Here is a 15,139-nt window from a genome sequence, read left to right on the forward strand (position 1 = left end):
GTCCAGAGATATATTTTTAAAACACTTACAAAAATGAGTTTCAATTTTGAGAAGGAATTATAAAAATACAGGTCGGGAGGTGGCATAACCCTTCCAGACTTCACTACTTACACAATTATGCACATAATTGCATGTTACAAAAGAATGGTCTCTTAGGAACACCGAGCAAATCTGGGTTCACATGGACTGGGCTTTGTTAGGCATAACTATGTGGGACCTGAATTGAAAGCTAAAATATGACCAGTCTCTGAAAACATGCTAGGCTCACAATATGGGATGAATTAACCAAAGACACAAAACTGATTGCCTTCTCATCGCCACCCTCTTCATTACAGTGTTGCATTTACACTGGTGATTCAATCAGGTGACTAAAATAGGAGACCAACTGAAACCTAAGAAAAATAAAGAACATGTTTAACTTACTGAAGGCAGAGCAGGTGCCATGCCTGCCCTATCAGACATCCTAATAGATACCTTGTTCAATACCACAAATACAATGAAAAAGAAATTAGCAGGGAGTGCTGGGAAGGAATACAGAAGAAGCTGAATGACAATGTTTGTGGCAAACATCCCTATGAACTCACATAGTATTGCAGGCAGAGAGTCTCACTATAAGGTGGTGTTTTCCTGACATCCTTGGCGTGGTTTGCCCCCAACTTTTTTTCTTCCATCCTCCTGCTTTTGCTGAGATCGTTTTTGCTGGCTTTAGGACTCTGCACACTTCACCACTGCTAACCAGTGCTAAAGTGCTTATGTCACCCCTAGGATAGGTCCTAAACAGCCCTCAACTCAGGGCGTAGTGTATATAAAATGTTTAAAATGTTGGACATGTACATTAACTTTTACATGTCCAGGTAGTGAAAAACTTCTAAATTCGTGTTTCACTACTGCAGCTCTACATCTCCCAGTGAAAACTTTCAATTGCGAGCAACTAGCAAAAGCGCGTTTGGTGTCTAAAGAATTGTAATGTAAAACTCTTTTTAATGGTAAGGGTGGATTTTAAGTCACAATTCTTAAAATGGCACTTCTAGAAAGTTGGCATTTTCATTTCCTAACCATTTGGTGCCTGCAGCCTGTATCTTGGATCACATGACTAGGTGTAGCTGGTCTTTTTGTATTGCTACCAGACAGTGAGACAAAAGTGTTGGCAGGATGGGCCATCTCTAACTTGACAGTGGGGAGGAGCTGTCACCTACCATACTTGCAAATCGCAAAGCCATTGCCTGAGCACTCCCACAAAGAGTTTGACACTAGTCGCTTGTGGCCCAAACAAGCTGGGGCCAGAGTAGGAAGGCAGGAAATTCCAAGCACCTTAGGGTGAAAACCTACAGAACCTTTGCCTACCTCAAAGCTGCCTTCAGGTGTACATATGGGACCCTCAGACCCTACTCCTAAGTGCACCTCTGAACCTACGGAAGACTCAGAAAGACTGCTGTGCTGCTCTGCTTACCTGCTGGCTGATCAAGGAGTGAACATGCATCTTGAACCCTGGACCATCAGAGTGACTACAGCGGCTAATTGCCTGGCTTGCTTCTTGATCAGAGCCTCTGGGAAAGAAAAGACTCCAACCACCTGGAACCTAGCACCTGGACTGTGTCTGCTGTGAGTCCTACACTCCACGTGGTGCCACCCTAGTTCTGAACCCTTGGAAGTGAACCTGAAGGTGCCCTACCAGCCCAGCTGTGGGCTGTGGAAAGATCTGACACAGCATGATGCATGTCCTTGTAACTTCACATTGGAACACCCACTGTACATGCATCCCTGAAGAAGAATCTCGCATCGCAGCCCGTAACCCCTGTCACTGTGCAAGGCATCCTTGTCGAAGGCATCCTCAAAAACAAAGCAGGTCATCACCTTGCAGCCCACAACTCCTCTGTACCACCGCTGCGGGATGTATCCTCGAAGCAGAACTTCATAACGCAAGCCCCTCTGTGACATCCTCGACACAAACGCAGGCTATTGCATTACAGCCCTTCAACTTTATTGTAACTGCCACTGCGCGACATGCACGGCGTGTGATATCGCAAAGCTCCGCAGTGACAATTTAAGGTGCTTTGTTCAGCGGACCTAACATGGTCCCTCTATCGGGCCCATGCTCCCTCTTGTTGGTCTGAACTTGAGACTTTGTCCCTGTCCGGCACAACCAGAAACCCACAGTTGCCGCTTTGTGCTTTTATGCATTATTTTGACTTAAATCTTAAAAATTACATATATCCGGTTCTAATTATTATATTTTTGCCATTCTGGCCTCAAATAATTTATTAGAATGTACTTTATTTTTCTATATGGGTGAGTAGGTTCAGTGCAGTAAGAATATCAAATGAAAGTGGAACACCTATTAATATGGAACTGCCTGGGGGCAGCAAAGATCCACTAACTTCAGGTTGGAAGAAAAAAATCTCCCCCATCCCAAACTGTCACTTAAGACTCTTACAAATAACGGCAATGGAAAGACTCCTGGAAGAGGTGTAAGACCAAATCATGGGCTTTGAAGAAACATGGAATCAGCTGATAACATAGCTCTGAAATGAATGATGTTTCAACCGTGACAATTGGTCCTGAGAGTACATGCACTCAACCTACTCAACGAGCGAAGAAACCAAGCTCTTGATCATGAACAGCTCAAAGAATTAATGTTTGAATGTCACACCATCGTAGGCAATATAGATCTTTATAATTCTAACATATTCATAGAAGATATCCCAGGATTGTTTTATCTTGAAATTTGTGGGACAGAAAGAGTGAGGTTGGGGAAATTTGGAATACAAGAGGTATGCAGATGTAAAAATCATGACGAGGAGGAAAATTGATATGTTAGAAAGATGTCTTCTAAGAAATGTGTTTGCACTGTATTACAATTTCGCAAAAGCAATAAAAACTAATTGGTTGTAAGAAATACCAAGTGTAAGCTAAACACGCTAGGTACTTGTAAAAAGTCATGCAAATTCGTTTAATAGTGCTAAAGTTATAGGAAAACCAAAAACATATGTTAAACTGTCAAGTTGTCTCAATAAACTTAACTCTTCAAAGCCTGCCCAACACCTTCCAAATGCTAATATCGTAAAAACTATTAATAGGTATACATCAGGTGAAGCAAAGGAAATCCTCCAAGTAAAGCCCTTCATTCTTGCCAATTTTTGTGTATTTCTCTTCAGTGGCTTTTACTGTAGCGGCGAGCAAAGTTTACTATGGGAGTTAAAATGAAAAATGCTCCTTTCAACCCCTTTTCATTTTGCCCTCTGTTTGGATCTGCAGGAAACTTGACATCCCGATACTAACCCAGATCTACTCTTTAAAAAAAAAAGGTTTGTGCAGATTTGTCTTGCGGTATAGGCATAACAAGACAAAAGTCGCCTCTTCTGTGGAACCTAAGACCTTTCTAAAACAGCAGTCGCTCCTGCCAACTCTGTAATAGATAGCTAGTTCGCTAGGTACCTGGATGGATGGATAATTTTTTGATGTACGTTGATGTAAGCTACTGGATGTTATTGTTGTAGCAGAGTCTTTGCTTTAACACTGGAATTTCGAAACTAAGACTTGCATTATGCTTGTCCAGTGAAGAAAGAATTTTTTTATCACCCAATAAAAACTGGATATCCTAGAGATCAGTATTTACTGGGTGCAATAAATAACTGTTCTCATGAGGTTCATACATACAAATTAGGACCGACCAAGATGCAGATCTTGGTAGCTTCTTTACCAAAATTCGTATGTATTGGCATTGCCCGTCCCATTAAATTTCCACGTTTGATCTGTCGAAATTCACCTGGAGAATATTACGGAGGGTGTAATAATTACCACTAACCTGGTGGCTCCGAATTTCTATGCAAACTAGTACTTCTATTAGGGATTAAAAAAAGGGTGGCCACTCCTAATGAGTGGCAAATCGTTTGTTCATTGTTGTGTACAGCTTTCCTACGTCAGTCCTAAAACTATTTAAAAGACTCAATTACTTAAGTAGATCAATTTTGACTCCTGTGATTAACTGGGTTGCGATGACAAACGTCAAGAACACACAATTAACTGTTCTAATTAAAACAGAATCACTGATGCACTGAGAGGGTCTCTGGTGTGAGTTGGACCACAACGATTTGATTACCTCTGTCATAAGCCACAGGGCCTGGGTGAGATGATCACATTCTCTTTTGGGCCACACTGACCTGGGAGGTCGTCCTTCTTCTTGGCTCCTGACTACCACCATTGCAGCCTCAGCGCTGCCTTGCAGCAACACACACCAGGCTCCCTGCCGCTTCCGAAAATCGCGGCGAGGCGGCACATCGGGGACTACATCCCCCAGCACCCCCAGCGCCTAGCAAGGCGTGTTTCCTGTCCCGCCCACGGAGGTGCGCTTAAGGACAGCGCGAGCCCCGGGGGAGCGGGGGACTTTTGGGCCACACTGACCTGGGAGGTCGTCCTTCTTCTTGGCTCCTGACTACCACCATTGCAGCCTCAGCGCTGCCTTGCAGCAACACACACCAGGCTCCCTGCCGCTTCCGAAAATCGCGGCGAGGCGGCACATCGGGGACTACATCCCCCAGCACCCCCAGCGCCTAGCAAGGCGTGTTTCCTGTCCCGCCCCCGGAGGTGCGCTTAAGGACAGCGCGAGCCCCGGGGGAGCGGGGGACTTTTGGGCCACACTGACCTGGGAGGTCGTCCTTCTTCTTGGCTCCTGACTACCACCATTGCAGCCTCAGCGCTGCCTTGCAGCAACACACACCAGGCTCCCTGCCGCTTCCGAAAATCGCGGCGAGGCGGCACATCGGGGACTACATGCCCCAGCACCCCCAGCGCCTAGCAAGGCGTGTTTCCTGTCCCGCCCCCGGAGGTGCGCTTAAGGACAGCACGAGCCCCGGGGGAGCGGGGGACTTTTGGGCCACACTGACCTGGGAGGTCGTCCTTCTTCTTGGCTCCTGACTACCACCATTGCAGCCTCAGCGCTGCCTTGCAGCAACACACACCAGGCTCCCTGCCGCTTCCGAAAATCGCGGCGAGGCGGCACATCGGGGACTACATCCCCCAGCACCCCCAGCGCCTAGCAAGGCGTGTTTCCTGTCCCGCCCCCGGAGGTGCGCTTAAGGACAGCGCGAGCCACCGCGTCGCGGGATCGCGCGCGGGTCGGCGCCCGGGACGAAGCCCGGGCAAAGGGCGGGCCCTCTAAGGCCCTCAGAGGCCTAAGGAGGACGGGACGGGGCCGCCCACCTTGATTTCGTGAGTCCAGGATTAGACGAGGTAAACCACATCTGTTATATTTCATCGTACTATCTATTGACTTTGCCTCTGTCCTAGGACTGACACCACAAAATGTTTTCCAAGGGGGATTATACCACTACGCCCATTGCGACCTTACAACCAGTAATCGTGGACCAAGCGCCCTCGTGGCTAGAAGAGTTAAATTTCCTATGCAAATCTACACATGTCCTTGTGAATTCGCCGCTCCTTATTGAAAACTTTTGTGCATCATCTGAAGCTGCCAGCTCTTTGCAATCTCCCATTAGCTAATGAAGAAATCACTCAAAACGTCCAAAGTCCTGCTATACATGACTTCTTATCCCCTATAAGGAACTGTAACGGGGCAAACAACAAGGGGATTCAACCTAAATTGTGCTTAAGCCCTACATTTCCTACAAGCAACCTATCCATGATTCCGGAGACTGCTGAGAAACTAGTTGTCCTACCATCTTCTTTTCAAAAGGATCTACTATCCCTTATTGATCACCTGGTCAGCTCCCTCATAACACCACTGTTAGACAAAATAACCACATTAGGGGATACGCTGATGGGACTAGAAGAAACCATCAAGTCCACCAAGTCCACCTTGCCAGTTAACAAAAGTACTGTAACACCCAAATGTCCTGATCCACCTTCCGTCTCGAAAGACCCAAAGCCACCCATGCAAGTTATAAGAGACTCAACTCCACCACTAGTCTCTAACGTACCAGCCCTAACACTTTGCAGTCCCTCCTCCACACTTACTCTCTCGCAACCTGTTGCTCCTGGTGCACACAATAACAAGACTACTTCCATCCACCTCCCCCCGGAGGCAGCTCCTTTTGTGTGCGTCCTCGCAGGAGTACCAGAACTTCCCCCAGGCAATATCGAGAGACAACACGACCTGTTGAACAAGGTCAAATTTTGGCTGACCACCAATAGACCCTTGCCACCCAACCTTGTGGGCACAATAATGAGTGTTAGAAGAGTGGGTTGGCTGGGTTCTCTCCAAAAAGATATTGTGGGTGACTTAGTTCTTGTTAGATTCAGGCAGAGAAATATTGTCCCGTACCTGTGTACATGCGCACCTCAAGTGGGAAACAGCCTAATCTCCGTCTGGGACCTGCACAATTTCTACCCCAGAATATCGTGGTACCCCAAATCCAGTCTAAAGTCAGGGTCCAACATGCTAATGGGCAGAAGTTTCCCTGCTCATAACCATCAGAAATCCTTGCTCTATAGTCCTAAGTATTGGAACTTTTATTAATTGTTGATTGACCAAATCTTGACCTGTGTATAATACATTACAATTAAGCAACTTATTCCCATGGGTTGGGTAAAAGTTTCTAACTTGTAGATATTACGTATTGCTGTATGAATGTTTTATTTTTCACTGTTTTATATTGTACGCTTTTATGGTTTTTGATTTAAAATCGAATAAAGCTATATTGATTGATTGATTGATCACATTCTCCAGGAATAGATGTTGTCACCCAAGGTACAGAAACATAATTTGTGGTATTGTTTGGGATTGCCCCTCATGTGGACCGGACACTAGTGGATAACACTTGTGCCTTGTTGGACAGGTGGCCTCCTCATCTTCGGGATCTGCAGTCTCCTACTGGATGGGTTCAAAATCGGCTACTACATGGGCTACGTCACCTGTGTGTCTTCGCTCTTGATCGTCTACCCTGTGATCCAGCTGGTGTTTGTGATTGTTCAGGTGAGAGAGGACAGTCTTTTTGATAGCTAATGTACTTTTTAAACTAATGTATTTATCAAATGTTTTTATCCTTTCAATATGAATATGCATGCTTTTGTGATTTTAAATGACTAAAATCGAATAAAGCCTATTTTGACCTTTGAGAGAGGACAGTCCTTTTCACATGGCCCTTCATTTAGGAGCCAATACCAATATATCTGCTGGTTCGGCTGTCCGTCATGCGCTTCGTCTCAGGGTAAGGGCAGTGGGGCACAGACTCAAAAGACACCAATACTCACCACAAAAGCTCATCCATTCTATCTCTCTACCTGTCAGACACATGCAACATGTAGCATAGCCGTTCTTCTGTACAGGCACAGAGCTAACATAACCATGCATTAAATGCTTGTTACACAGCCTTTTCCCAACACCACTTAGTCAGTGAGTCCCAATAAGCCCTCTTCAGCTAACTTATCTGGACCATGCTCCTCATTCCAAATGTTTACCAACATATTTCAAGGAAAACCGTGACCCACGACGTTCAGAAAGACAAGTGTCTGTCCTTGCTCTATTAACTATTGCAATGGCCCTGATCGGGGATTAATGTGCTAGTCTTAAAAATAGAAGTTGAATATTTGTCACTATGCTCATCAGTTAACACCACTCATGTCAAAGTATTACATTGAAGCAGGATTTTGATTTTGATGGTAAAAGCTGTTAAAAAAACAATACGGTCTATTACGAGTGGGTCTGGGTTCCTGCATAAACCCGTTTGTGTAGGCGTCAACATTATGAGTTGGGCGGTATTAAAAGGAAACAGTAATAACGGGGTACATTAAATAGCCCAGCCTTCATTAAGATTCATTTATACAGTCCTGGGCACACATGTATGATCAAAAAGAATATAAAACATTTGTAGAAAAAGATGTGGTCGACACCGGTTGATTTTCTTATAGGGGTGATTTTATGAAGATTCTCATGTAAAAGCAACAACGCCAGCCGACACGTGTTTCGTCCACAAGTCAATGCCTGGGACTCTTCAGGGCTTGTAGCGCTATGAATCAGGATTTGAAGACCGGTGTTAATTCCAACCCGGTACGGGGTTCAGGTGGGCCGGTATGGCCGTAGAATAATCAGTAGAGGATGGTGATGCGGAAAACAACGGGCGGGTTCGTCCGTAGTAAACTGGAGCCTTGTGTTTCTGGTTCCAGAACGTTGCTCGTCTCTCAGGTGTGTCGGAGCTGAAGTTACTTCATTAAGATTCAGCAGGCTAAACCTGCCAGAATTTAACAGGTGAAAAGTTTACAGTATTTACCCTATCAGGCAGATTTGGGTGCGGTGAGCAACACATTCTGCACGTTTTTCACCAGAAACTCGGAATGGGTGCTATTTATCACACTCCAGATAAATAAAGTGCACCTGGGCATTGGTATTCCTCTGGTGTGATAGAAAGAAGCTGGATTTTGACAAACTTACAATCAGAGACGTTATATTGGCCTCAGGAATAGATAATATGCTTAGCGCGCTCCCTCTCTCCTCCTTAAGGAATAGACAACACATGCTTACTGTTGCCTCTGAAGTTTAGAAAACGCCTGCTGTTGCCTTAGAAGTCACATTTTATATTTATACAGTTTTTGTGCTTCTTCACAGACTCACTTTCTCTGGTTGTCCAGCAAGCACTGCGTTCAGATCCATCAAAATTTAACCAGGTGGGTGTCTCCAATCATTGTAACCTGGTGAGTGTCCCTTCCCATGGTCCCCAGGTGAGTTTCCCTGCCCATTATACCCAGGTGCGTTTCCCCAGGCATAGCAACCAGGTGAGCGTCTCTGCCCATTGCATCCAGGTGAGTGTTCCTGCCCATTATAAACAGGGGAGTTACCTTACCCACTGTAACCAGGTCAGTGTCCCCCAATTACTGTAACAATATGAGTGTCCCTGCCCCTTGTTATTAGGTGAGTGCTCCCTGATCATTGTACCCAGGCGAGTGTCCCTGCCCACTCCACCCAGGTGAGTGTCCCTGCCAATTGTACCCAGTTGAGCGTTCTTGCCCATTGTAATCAGGTGAGTGTCCCTGCCCTCTGTAACCACGTGAGTGGCCCCTGATTATTGTAATTATACGAGTAGACCCTGCCCCTTGTAACCAGGTAAGGGTTCCCTAATCAATGTAACCAGGTGAGTATTCCGTGATCAATGTAACCAGGTGAGTATTCCCTGATCAATGTAACTAGGTAAGTGCCCATGCCCATTGCACCCAGCTGAGTGCCCCTGCCCATTGTAGCCAGGCGAATGTCCCCATTTCATTGTAACCATAAGAGTGTTCCTGCCCCTTTTAACCAGGTGAGCGTTCCCTGATCATTGTAAGCAGATGATTGCCCATGCCCATTGTAACAAGGGGAGTGTCCCCTGATCATAGTAACCAGATGAGTGTCCATGCCCATTGTAAAAAGGGGAGTGTGCCCTGAGCATAGTAACCAGGTGAGTGTCCATGCCCATTGTAACAAGGGGAGTGTCCCCTGATCATAGTAACCAGATGAGTGTCCATGCCCATTGTAAAAAGGGGAGTGTGCCCTGATCATAGTAACCAGGTGAGTGTCCATGCCCATTGTAACAAGGGGAGTGTCCCCTGATCATAGTAACCAGGTGAGTGTCCATGCCCATTGTAAAAAGGGGAGTGTCCCCTGATCATAGTAACCAGGTGAGTGTCCATGCCCATTGTAACAAGGGGAGTGTCCCCTGATCATAGTAACCAGGTGAGTGTCCATGCCCATTGTAACAAGGGGAGTGTCCCCTGATCATAGTAACCAGGTGAGTGTCCATGGCCATTGTAACAAGGGGAGTGTCCCCTGATCATAGTAACCAGGGGAGTGTCCATATCCCTTGTAACCAGATGCGTTTCCTCCCATCATTGTAACCAGGTGCGCTTCCCTGATCATTGTAAGCAGATGATTGCCCATGCCCATTGTAACAAGGGGAGTGTCCCCTGATCATAGTAACCAGGTGAGTGTCCATGCCCATTGTAACAAGGGGAGTGTCCCCTGATCATAGTAACCAGGTGAGTGTCCATGGCAATTGTAACAAGGGGAGTGTCCCCTGATCATAGTAACCAGGGGAGTGTCCATATCCCTTGTAACCAGATGCGTTTCCTCCCATCATTGTAACCAGGTGCGCTTCCCTGATCATTGTAAGCAGGTGAATGTCCCTTGCCCTTGTAAAGAGGTGAGTCTCCCTCAATCCTTGTAACCAGGGTGTCCATACCCCTTGTAACCAGATGAGTATCCCTGCCCCTTGCAATCAGGTGAGTGGCCCCTGCAATCAGGTGAATGTCCCCTGATCACGGTAGCCAAGATGAGCATTATTGCCCATTGTACTCAGGTGAGTGTTCCCCAATCATTCTAATCATGTGAGTGTTGCCACCCACCATAACAAGGCGAGTGTCTCTCACTCACCAAATGCATCAACGTGTGTGTCTCTTATTTATTTATATCTTTATTTTTGTATGTATGTTTTTATGTGGGAGTTTTATAAAGCATGGAAAGGTGACAGTACCACATCCCGAATGTACACTATGAGTGCCCTTGTGCCGCAAATGTAGCAAGATGTGTGGCTCATGCGCCTTGAATGTACCCCTCTAAATGTAAACACACCTAGTTAATTTCTTCACAAATGCACTCAGTGAGGCAACCCACCCATTCCCTCAAATATATCACAGTGACTACCGACCAAAAATGTTCAGATGTGTGTTCGCACGCCCAGTCTCATGCAGGTAACTCTCCCCCAATTCTTGCATGTAGTCAGGCAAGAGTGCCTCTTCCACCAAGTGCACCAAAGGTCATGCTCTCCCCCACACACATGCACCTCGGTAGTGTCCCCACATCATTTAAATGCACCCAGTTGAGTCCTTGAATGTACGCAATTGAGTGTTCCAACACCCCTTGAATGTACTCCGGGCAGCGACTCCTCACTGTTCAGATGCGTGCCCCTACTGAGACATCTGGCCAAGGTGGATCTGTTATGGCTCTGAGGATCTAAGGTAAGCAGGGTAAATCAGATTGCTTTAAAAAAGCACTCAAACACACAAGTAGCTTCTGAGGTCTGCAGTTAGCATGAGAACAGAGGGTGGAAATGCCACCTTAGTTTCCCTAGGGATATTTAAAGGCTTACATGGAAGTATTAGTTTTTGTTTTCAGTAACGCCCAGGGGTAGTCACAGATATCTTTCGCCAGTGGGATCTGGTTTACTGCCTGGAGGGACAGTGGGACTGGCCTTTCTAGGAGTATGATAGACCTCCTGTGGATTACTTAGTGGTGAGGTGTGGAAAGTGCCAAAGAGGACGCAATTGATAGTGAAAATAAAAGGGTCTTTGATAGGTGGATCATTGAATCAAGAATTGGTTATCAAAACACTGAAATCTGAACCTTAAATCCAGAGAATTGCCAGATTGTGCTTAGGAGGGAAACTTGTAGTGGACTGTGCCAACATCGAGAGCCTGTGCACGGAGAGATACATTAGCTCAAGAAAGAACTGGAAAATATTTGATTTAATATGATTACTTGGAAGATCACACAGGTCAGACGCCATTATAAGTAAGGAATTGCTTGTACACCCCCCTCCGCATTTGACTATTTACCAGTGGTACCAAGATGGCTGTGTGCCAAGATCTCTGGCCCCAGTATTTGTGTGGTATTGCTTGCCTTGATCTGAGCATGTTTAGATCTCAAGCAACATCAAATGTGCTTTGCTTAGAAAAGCATACAAATCTTTGATGTTCACTCTTGGGATACATAGCACTTCTATCTTGCGGTTACATCCATAATTACCCCTTGCTTCCCTTCCCTTGTCTCCTAACCAGATGTGGCCTGATGCTTGTCCTCGCCACCAACCTTGCTGTCTGGATGACCACAGTGACCGACGAATCGAGCCATTTGACCAGAGAACTGTTGGAGCACCTGAAACATAACTATACTGATGAGGAAAACTTCACAGTTGAAAGTATCATACAGGGTAAGGAACACCTCTACTACTCACCACATCTGTGAGGTAAAGATATATATAATAATATTGGTGCAACCTCAATAGCAAAGAAAAAATCCACAAACCTATATGGCGTCAGCAAGAACCAGGCACAGCCCCCTGGGTGTGAAAGGGGGTCAAGACGGCCAAGAAGATCATCCCCATGAAACAAATGTGGGGCTAATAGGGACATGAACATCTTCCAGGATACAGAGACAAGATTGCAGGGGCTAGAAAAACTGTTCATGACCCTGAAATATGTTCTTTAATACAGATGGTGTTGCAGGGCCAGAAGCAGTCAACATAAGAAAGAAGAGTGTGGCAGTAGACAGCATATGTGTGCAAGATCTTGCAACGTAAATGCATTAAAGAAGCAAAAATAATCCTTCCTAAAGAAGATAGGATTTAGCAGGACAGATGTCTCCCCAATACATAAAGTTGTGTCACTTGTGAAAATCTATCCTATGTTATGTTATGTGAAGTTAGCAGTAATTGTATAGGATACGTCTGCAAATAGAGCGGCCTTTTAGAGGCAGTTGTATTCAGGTGCCTGGAGTGCACATTGCCACCCATATCTGGGCAGTGTTGGTCAAGGAGGTGCCGTAGCTCGGTTAATGCTTTTGTGCAAACATGCCGGGTAAGATGTAGATGCAGTCGTGCATGTATAGGTAGATAGCCATGTAGATCACGCACTTGTAAATGTAAATGTAGTACATGTAAATGTAGTAGTGCTTATATAGCGCATGTATCACCCCCAAAGGGGTATCAAGGCGCTCTACACATACCGCTGTGGAACCCTTCCTAGCCTTTCCCTGTGAAGTGCCCACTCCTGGGCACTCCCAAAGTGAAGCCAGGCATCCTAGCGCTGTTATGGCCGTTGTGGAGATTAAGCAAGCTATTGCCCAGAGTTGCAGAGTGGGACCCATGCTTAGAATAGGCACCGAGGGGGGAATTATCAGGTCCGGGGAGATTGAGCCCAAGATCCGCCGAGGCGGGAATTGAACCCTGGTCCGGGCCAGACCTCTGCATCAGGGTCTGCCGCTCTAACCATTGAGCGACACTTCTCCAGAGAAAGCCTTGTGAGTGGAAGTTGGGCTGAAGGAGGTGCATGGCTAGGCATTAAGGGTTATAGGGGTGCTACAGAGAGAAGCATGTTGACAAATGGTTGGCCATTGACCCTGTGGAGTTTTGTGTGGAACTGAGCAGACAGCCCTCAAGTTTTCATTTCAGAATGGCGTGAGTGAAATTTAAATTACACGGGAGTAATTTCAGGAATTTCGCAGTTGTGACTTGCATGACTAGCGAATGAGGGGGGCGCACTGGAGTTCGCGCTGGAGGTGGGGGTTTAAACAAAAATAAAAAAACTTACCTTACTGGGTCCGACACAGCCTCTATTCCTGGCAGTGTCCCGCGCCCACGTTTCCCTGGAACAGGAAGCATGCATCCTCCCTCCCCTTCTCTAAGTCAATCACAACGCTGCAATGAAAGCCTTGTGATTGGTGCAGCTAGCCCCCAGTCGTGTGCCTGTAGGGAGGTAGTTTTCTCTATGTAGGCTGCATGCATACATAGAGAAAATGTAGAATGCGCATGACGCCGACCAAACGGTCAGGGCCCACAACAGTGGGCAAACTCCTCCCCGACCTGCCCACCCGCCCGTCCCCAACCAGGCATACCATTCTGCTTTCTCACAGCGCGAGAAGCAGAAACATAAAATAGTATTTAAAATACCATTTTATATTTCTGCTTCTCGCACTGCGAGAAAGTAGTGAGGCGACGCTCCTCCGCCCTAATGGAGGAGCCGCCCCTTGAATTTTACGTTACATTTGTTGCATAAAATTCATAAAATTCCACTTTTCTACCACGCCTATCAATTCAATTCATAAAGCTTTATTCGGAGCATAAAAGAAACATGTCCATAAAAGCACATACAATTTCAAATACAAACATTTCATTAATTAAAAAGATGGAAACACATAATACATTTATTATCCAGTGCGGGATGGAATAAATAATTAAAATAATTAAAAACACATACTTTTCCTAACACTAATAGCCTTGAGTAGGAAAGTAGCCGTAAAAAAGCAAATGTCCGGGTGGTTCAAATTAAAAAGCAGTTTCATAGAGTCAGTAATTGTTCTTACTCCAAATCTTTTCAACATAGGCTTTAAGAAGATTTTCCGTAGTTCGCTATACAATTGGCATGATAAAAGAAAGTGCATAGTGCTCTGTTCCTTATTGTTATCACAATTACAGGGTCCAGTAGGGCGCATTTTTACACTAGGGCACGCAACCAGGTAATGTACTATTCCCATCCTCATTCTAGTTAGTACAAACTGGTGCGAGACTCTGGTCACCTGTGTCAAATAGGGATGAAATCCAATAAAATCATTCATGCTATTGTACAGCTTACAGGTAGATAGTTTAGATTCTTCCAAAGCACGCCTCTCTATACAAAAGTTCAGAAAAGTGATTTTCAGATTTGACTTGGAGATATCAGAGGCACAGTATCGATCTTTGGTCACATTAAATCCCAAAACTTTTTGAAAATAGTCGATATTATATTTGATCCAAGGGATCTTTAAGTGCTGGTCCAATGAGAGGCAATCCTCAATAATGGCTCTGTTCAATGAGGTGCCATCATTCAGCCACACAGAGCGCCATAATAATAGGGGTCTTAACATAATCAAATCATTCAAGAATTGGGTCCCTGTTTCCTTATGGACCAAGTTGTTAGACGTGGATTTGGGTAAGCACAGGAGCCTTTTCAGAAAATTATTCTCCTCCACCTGTAGACTCCCTGCTGGTGTCACACCCCAAACTCCAGTCCCATAAAGGGCCGCAAAAAGACATCTAGATTGGAAAATTTGTAACATGTCCATAATGCGTCTATTCCCCAGCTTCTTGGCAAATACAAAAACCCCATTAGCACTCCTGATCATCTTTGTTTTCACTGCTTTATGTTCAATATCCCAGCTACCATTTTTAGAGAAATTGATCCCCAAATAGCACAAATTGTCAACTTTTTTAACCTGTTCGCCTTCTATAAAATAATGAGAATTAACTTTCATTTTGGCTCGTCCTGGCCCACACTCCATCACATAGGTTTTCAACCTATTAATCATCAGTTTCCTGCTTTTGATGAACTGCACAAACCTGTCCATCAAGCGTTGGAGACCCAGGGGGGTCCTGGACAGCAGCACAGCGTCGTCCGCATAGAG

At 45.5% G+C, this 15,139-nt stretch overlaps 1 protein-coding gene across 1 annotated transcript in view; it reads left to right on the forward strand.

The window, feature by feature from the left end:
• The window catches only part of LOC144770174 (proton channel OTOP2-like), a 253,371-nt gene that overhangs the window by 128,754 nt on the left and 109,478 nt on the right, over window positions 1-15,139 (forward strand). The window contains exons 3-5 of the mRNA XM_078654480.1: window positions 6,795-6,931; window positions 8,561-8,619; window positions 11,761-11,912. Coding sequence (XP_078510606.1) covers window positions 6,795-6,931; window positions 8,561-8,619; window positions 11,761-11,912 — 348 coding nt within the window. The remainder of the gene's footprint in view (window positions 1-6,794; window positions 6,932-8,560; window positions 8,620-11,760; window positions 11,913-15,139) is intronic.

Source organism: Lissotriton helveticus, chromosome 7 (genome assembly GCF_964261635.1).
Source record: "Lissotriton helveticus chromosome 7, aLisHel1.1, whole genome shotgun sequence".
Classification (NCBI taxonomy): domain Eukaryota; kingdom Metazoa; phylum Chordata; class Amphibia; order Caudata; family Salamandridae; genus Lissotriton; species Lissotriton helveticus.